The 7,543-nt window shown below is 55.7% G+C and overlaps 1 protein-coding gene across 1 annotated transcript in view; it reads left to right on the forward strand.

The window, feature by feature from the left end:
• Nucleotides 1–7,543, forward strand: part of LOC144932444 (G1/S-specific cyclin-D1-like) — a 35,842-nt gene that overhangs the window by 18,912 nt on the left and 9,387 nt on the right. The window contains exon 4 of the mRNA XM_078856511.1: nt 1,510–1,658. Coding sequence (XP_078712637.1) covers nt 1,510–1,658 — 149 coding nt within the window. The remainder of the gene's footprint in view (nt 1–1,509; nt 1,659–7,543) is intronic.

A 7,543-nucleotide genomic window follows, 5' to 3' on the forward strand; every position in this document is an offset into this window, starting at 1 on the left:
CACCCCCATAGAGGTGGCTCCACGCGGTGAGAGGAGAAGGGAGAAACAAAAAGTTAGAAGGGGAGAAGGGAAAAAACAACATGAAGCACGGACAAACTAAATTGCCCTCCTTTGAGTTTGTGGTGGGTATGGTTTTTTTTGGCGGGGGTGGGGGGGGGCAAGGGGTGGGAGGAGGAGGAGGAGGCGAGAGGGGTGATTTGGGGGGGGGGAGTCGGCCATTGTGCCAGGTTGTTTTAATCTTTGAAGCCCTCCGTGAAGTGGAGTGATTCACAAAACTCGCACGCAGGAAACCGGGACGAGCATCTGGATGGGGGGACAAGGGGGGGGGGGGGCGGCCTGTGATCGGCCGCTCCCCTTTTGTTGTCTCCACGATCCGATTTCTGCAATCAAAAGTTTACGTTCAAACGTAGCTATTTACTTCTGTATGTTGTTTGTGGTGTGCATCAAAGTGCTTGTTTTCAAGGCCTCCAGGGCCAATTGACATTGAGCAGGCCGCCACCACGGCGGCGGCGGTGGTGGTGGCGGCGGTGGTGGTCGGCAAGTGCCTTGCGTATGAACTGCTGTCAAGTTGTTGTTAGTCGTGGTCCAAAAATGTAAATCGCACCTGGCCGCTTCGCTGCTGGATGAAAGCCTCCTTCCTACGCCCGTGCAGGTCGTCGATGTAGTTCTGACCGTGCTCCGCCACGCCTGTCAGTGTGGGTGAGTGCAGACGTAGAGCGTAGACATGGCGACATAGAAGTATAGTCCGACAACTAATGTACAGCTTTGTGACATACTGTTATCATGAATGACGCTGTATAAAACTAAAGTAATATTTTAAAACTGATTTTGCCTGCGCTGTTGTCTGCTGCCCTCAATCGTAGCTGCAGGACAGCCTGTGTTTTGCGTCTCATGTGCACGGTCGTTGATCGTCCGAGCACTGCGCAGGCTCAACTTTGGTCGGCTTCCAAGGTCGGCCTCCAAAGCGTTCGATTGCACTTAGCTATGCACCTGGCCTGTGATCCAGCACTGTGGAGGCAGCGAGGGTTGTTGGAACGCAGCACAAATCTTGTGAAGCTCCCTTCTCGTGGGCATCGAGCCGGAGCCGTGTACCCTCGCTCGCCAGAAGGCAGCACAACAACAATGTGCACCCCACCTGTTTCCGCCTGTATGGGATAGAGTGTTTCCCCCTCGCGTGTGAGGTTTATTTTTTTCTCCCGGGTGCTCCCGTTTTTCCTCCCAAACGTAAACGCTCATTAAATGGCCGATGACACTTTCACATATATATAGAGGACCGCAGAGCTTGGGATATTGTCGGCTAATCACGTGGCTGCCCCTTCACGCTGGTCTGTGGTTCCTCGCACCTCTGAGTTTCTCTCAATTTGCGACGCGTCACAAGTTGACATTATTTCTAATGTAACAGCCAGGCACCGCCTCGCCCCGGCTATTCTAATGCTTATTTGACGTTCGTGTGACTGTTTCCCTGCTGCTGCTGCTCTCACGTGCTAAACTGCGTGCGTATCCGTTCAGATTTCAAGTTCGTGACGTATACCGCGTCAATGGTGGCGTGCGGCAGCGTCGCGGCGGCCGTGCGAGGTCTGCGTCTGCACGTGCAGCATCCGGTGCTGTCCCCGCAGAGCCTCACGCTGCGACTTGCCAAGATAATCCACGCCGACCCGGTGAGCTTGCACGCGCACACGCACGCACTGGAGTCGACTGGCGGATGCACCGCCTGTACTCCACGCTCGTGTGCCACCTCGCTGCGTGTTTAGCCGCCCAGCGCTCTGGTCGTTGTTGCGAGCGTCGCTCAACCGCCTCCCATTGTCACCGCCTCCTTTGCCTCTTCTACGGAGGCCGATCTTGACGCCGCCGGTACCAGTCGTCGGCAGGTCCACTCGGATCAAAGTCCCACACTGGCGCCCCATTCCTTCGGCGTACTTGCACACGAACACGAAGGCACGCGCACACGCAGTCACGGTGCGAGGGCGCATAGTTGTTTATGCCGCTCTGAACCTGTGAGTGGTCGGTCGGGAGGCCCTGGCCCTCTTGAGTCAAGGAGGGGGTCCTCGACGCTCATTTCGGCTCCCCTCTCTCATCTCCATCTCATCTTCCCGCTCGAGTGCGGAAGGCATCGCGAGCCCTCCAGTGCCACTTGTCCGGGGGTGGGCAGCGTCTGGGTGGAGCCCGGCCCCGCCGGTCAAAACACCGGGGCCTGGCTTGCACACCCGAGCGTACAAAATAAATCCCCCCCCTCCCCCCCCCGTATAGCCTTAACAGACTTTTGGGGCAAGTGCTGTTAGCGAGTAGCACCTAATGAAGGCCAACACGGCCTTCGTAGGTCTAACCCAAGAAACCCTTAATTATATGGGTATGGTGGAAATTGGACGTGGCGGTGTGCGTGCCGGAGTACGTGCCAACCGGCGCGTCTGCATCTTACCTGGCGGGCGTTACTAGCGCGAAGGGTTGCCCACCTCTTCGAAGGAACGAACCAAACCGAGACGTCGTCTCCAACAAAAATTAAATATCTCCCAAGGTACCAGCGGCACAAAGGAGGGGAGAAGTACACGTGAGTGCAACGTGGTTCGCCGTTACGCAAACCAACACATCACCAAGGAGCTGTGAACACTCGCGGATTTCCCCAGGACGGCAGCTACCTGAGCAACAGGACGATGCTGGGAAAAACCTGGACAGGTGGCGGCCCTGGCAGCACACGTCTGGGTGTGTGCGTGTGTGCGCGTTGTTAGGGGTGCGTGTGTCGGCCGGTGTTATTACGCTATGGGAATGGAGGCAGAGATGTGTGTGTGTGGGTGGTGGATGGGGTGGGTGGGTGGATAAGGTGGGAGGGCTCGCAGACCGTGGCTGGCCCCGTACGTGCACATTTTATTCGGCACAAGTCATTGTTTTTCTTTCCATTCCCACGGGGGCAGCTGGGAGGGAGGGAGGTGGGAGAGGGGGTGGCGGTGGGGGGCCGCGGGTTCAGGGGAAGGGAGAGAGGGGGTAGAGGGAGCTGGTGGGGAAGGGAGGTTGTGGGTGCAGGGGAGGGGGAGAGAGGTAAGGGAGGTAGGGAACCGGTGAGAGAGAGAAGAGCGCAAGAGGGGAGGGAGTTTCGCGCGCGCGCGCGCGGCATCGTACACGCACGTCAGGTGACCCGCAGATTACAGCCCTCGGAAATCCTGCAGGCGCATCTCGTCTGCCCCGCTGCCTTTCATCTCCCCCTTTGTTTCAAATCCTCCGGCGGGCTGGCGAGCGGTGGCGGCGGCAGCGGCGAGCGGGGGAGACAATGACCACGCCACTGAAAGCCCCATTGTCCGCCGGGCAGTCGGTCGGTGTGCTTGTCGATGTGCCGTCTTGTTGGTCACAGCCAGCCTGGTGCGAGCCCCCTCGCAGGAGTTGGGAGGTAGCGGGGCGGGGGGGGTGGGTGGGTAGGTGAGTGGGCGGCAAGGAATGCCGGGCTAATTTACGGCTCGCCTTGTTCATTTCCCAACCAGCTCGCTCGCTCGTTCGTTTACTGGCCTTGAGAAACACTGTAAAAGGCGAGAAAATTCTCTGTCAAGGTGCAGGATGGGGAGTCGGAGGAGGTGGGGGGGGAAAGTGTTTGATGATAAGGTGATAATATGCGATGCAATTAGATGCGTACGTTTATGCTGCACAACATCTGAGAGCGCGGCGCTTGCAGATGCGCTCCTGCGGCCGTCTGGAATGCTCTTCCTTCAGATATTAGCAAGCCACCGGAGCGGTGCACTGTTCAATCTTGATTCTTTACAACTGCTTTTTGTGTTTAGTTTGTTGTCCTTCCCCCGCACCTCCGATAGGCGCAGTTGGCTACGTACCGTGTGAAAAAGCTCCTGCGTACGTTCAACACAACGGGAACATTTACACCTCCTGCGGGCCTCTAAAAGTCGCACACGCCGACCGAGCCTTGCATGCAAACACAGAGGTCCCTTGTATGGCCCCAAAACTCACCGCTGGTACGAGTGCTGTTAGCTAGAACCTATTGAGGCCACACTTGTTTCCCACGGGAAGCGAGACTGGGCACAGCACTAGCAGCAAGGGGGAGGCACGGTCGGATGTGACAAAGCCCGACCGTGCCCGCTGGGACCGTCAAAGAGTAATTTAACCTTTCGGAGTTGGGGGGGGAAGCGCTTTAGGCAGCCAAAGTGGGAACGACCAAAATTGATAAGTATAGAAAATCAAAGTCAAAAAGCCTTGCCGGGTCAAAGAGGCGGTCATCTCTATTGGCAGCCACCGATCCACATTCCAGTTGTTGTGGTGGTGGTGATGGTGGTTGGAGGTGGTGGCCAATAGCTGGCATAGTCCAGTAACTGGATATGTTTATAGAGAACTGCGTCCGTTTGCACGACGCCAGTCGGTTCGCATGGGAAAATGTATTTCTTTATGAGGCCGTTGACCGGATTTTGATTCGTGGCCACGGCTAATGTGCGGGACGGTGAGCGGTTATCTGAACTGGTCCCAAATCGAATGAATGTCAATGCTGATAATTAATAGCGAGCAACTAAATAGACTCAATAATTTGTGATGGGTCGGCTGAGATGCACACCGCGGCATGCTCATGAATTCCCACTGCTCGCACCCGTGTGCTTGTCAGTAGCGCTGAGAGAGCTGGTTGTAGGTGGTGCTGCTGGTGCTCTGGGAGCGGTGGCGCAGCGGTTTTGTCGCTACGCTACAAAACCACCGCCACCCGAGTTCAATTCTCGCTCACTGCCAACACCAGTGACGATTATTTGAACCGGTTCTGGGCCTCCCCAAGGTCGACTCGGCCTCAAATGACTACCTGGTGTGGTGTGTAAACATCACCACTGGGGAGACAAAGGCGGCCGGGCGTGGTGTTGGCCACCCACCCGCTCGTGTGCTGTGCCGGTCTTCATAGGAGCATGCTAACAGCACTTGCCCCAAAAGTCTGTTCCAGGTTATACAGTATGGGGGCTCTTTGTCTTCAGTGGTGTTAAATCTTGATTTGAAATGGTGTTGGTGGTGGTGGCGGTGGTGGTCATTGTGGCAGCGGTTGTGGTGGTGGAGGGTGGCCGGGGCGTCTCACGTGACCGCCCCCTTCACCTGCGGAACCTAGAACCGGGGCAATTTCCGCAGACACTGACCTCGGAAATGCGAGCGAGAGTGGGGGCACGGAGTGCGTGGCACGGAGTGGGGGGTACGAAGTGGGGAGTACGAAGTGGGGGGCACGGAGTGGGGGGCACGGAGTGGGGGGTACGGAGTGGGGGGCACGGAGTGGGGGGCACGGAGTGGGGGGGGGGTCGAGTATGGACCAGTGGGGCAGAGTCTGCGTGGCAGGAGAGTGGAGCGGCGGTGTGGTGCTTTCGCGCACTGCGCTAAAAACCTGATGACCTGTGTTCAATTCCAGGCCGTGGCTAATATCAGGACTGGGAAGACTTAAAGGTGCGGTGCTGGTCACACCACTTCTTCGTGTGCCGCCATGCTGGCTTTAATTGGTGCTTGCGAACAGCACTTGCCCTAACAATCCCCCTAAAGCTGCCTGGGGGAACTGCATTTGTGTAATAGGGTGTGTGCTTGTCTAGATGTGTGTGTGTGTATATCTACGTGTGTGTGTGTGTGTGCGCGGAGCGGTAGCGAAGGCAGTTGGTGCCCTGAGCTATGATCCCGGCCCCCCGAGTTTGATTCCCGCTCACGGCAAACACCGGTGACGATTATCTGAACCGGTCCCTTGCCTCCCCGAGGTTGACTCGGCCTCAAATGACTACTTTGGTGCGGTGTGTAAACATCGCCACTAGGGAAACAAAGGCGGCCGGGCGTGGTGCTGGCCACCCACCCCCTCGTGTGCAGTGCCGGCATTCATAGGTGCTACTGCTGCTCGCGAACAGCACTTGCCCCAACAGTCTGTTAAGGCTATACGGGGGATCTTTATCTTCACGTGTGTGTGCTTGTGAGTGGAGGGACCTGCTCAAGCATACTTGCGAAGATGTATTCCCTTCACCCACCCCTACATCACCCCCACTACATCATACCCCCCCCCCCAACTATAAAGCCTCACCACTCGTAAACGAACAAGCCCCCCCATTCATCCTGGCCCATTCTACATCATCCTCTCTCTGCAAGACTCTCTCTCATCTCTCCGTCTCTTGCCCTTCACACCCTAAGCTCCCCCCCCCCTTCCTTACCTTGTGTTTGCGTCACCTCTCTTGTCACCTCTCCTCTTACCGTGTCGTCGCTCTTCGTAACTTGTTGGCCCCGTGCCCCTACTGGACACCTGTGAAAAAGAGCTTTCATAGTTCGTCGGATTCCTCCGGTCTAAGTAAAGATTCTGATCCTTCGGGTGTTATGGGTGTTAACCGGGGGCTTAATTCCTCACTCGATGTTTTTCGGGACTCCTGTTCCATTGGCTTCGGGTCTATATTATTGGCATAAGGCACTACCACTAGAGAGTTCGCTAGGCCTATCCCAGGACAACAATCTTATATTCTCGTACCCAAAAGTACATTTCCGCATCCGATGATGCCCTTAACCAGATGTCTAAACTCGATCTGCCCTTGTGATTTTGCTATTTCCACATTCGTTTATATTTTAGGGTCCAGACGGCGAAGAGGAGAAAGTGGTGCTCCGATTTTCTCCCACGTGTACAAAACGGTCATTAATTGGCTGAAAACATCTTCATATGTAGAGGATCGCAGAGCTTGGGAAATTGTTGGTACCGCTGGATGACGTTATGATTATTAATTGTTATTATAATCCTATGCACAGTCGTTATGGGTGTGCTTTTCTTTAACGGAACCGGATTCGCATGAAACGAATGTCACCTTAACCACATTGATGAAGGGCTGATAATTATGATCAGTTAATACGCGTTACGCACGCTATGAAATAATTGTGAGTCTGGTTTAACGCCCACGTATATATATCCTGGATTCCACCGCTTATGAATAGGTCTCACACTTTTTATACCCTAATATTTGCAATCGTATTTAATCGGATAATTCGGTCAAAGCTGCTTCTCTTTCCTTCGTGTGCTTTTCTGCTATGTCTCTTTTTTTCCCCGTCTCTCTCAACTTCCCATCTTCCTCTGTCGAACGCTCTCCTTTATCTCTTATCTCCACGTCTTGATTACTTCTCTGGCTTTCCCTTCTCATCTTTCTTTCTCGAAGAGCCCCTTCATACTTTCTCTTTCACATTCTCTATCGCTCTCGTCCGCTGCCTCCCTACATCACCCCGACCGCACACTTACGCGCACGCACGCACGCGCTCGCCCCCGCGCAAAGACAAAGGCGCCCCCGTATATCGCCTTCTAACAGCCCGTTGGGGCAAGTGCTGTTAGCGAGTAGCACCGACGAAGGCCACGCACACACATGCCCACACACGCACTCCCACCCAAACATGCACTCATACGTGTACACACATGCAGAAACATGTGTGCACGCACACCCGCCCGCCCGCCCGCACGCACGCCCACACACGCGCACCCTCGGCCCCGGCGCTCCCCGGCTGGGCCCCGGATTGGGCTGCAGATCTGACACCCAAATTCCACCCCTTGGGCCCCGTCATGGGAAAGCGGTGGCGTCTGACCGCCTCACGGCTC

Source organism: Lampetra fluviatilis, chromosome 5 (genome assembly GCF_964198595.1).
Source record: "Lampetra fluviatilis chromosome 5, kcLamFluv1.1, whole genome shotgun sequence".
Classification (NCBI taxonomy): Eukaryota; Metazoa; Chordata; class Hyperoartia; order Petromyzontiformes; family Petromyzontidae; genus Lampetra; species Lampetra fluviatilis.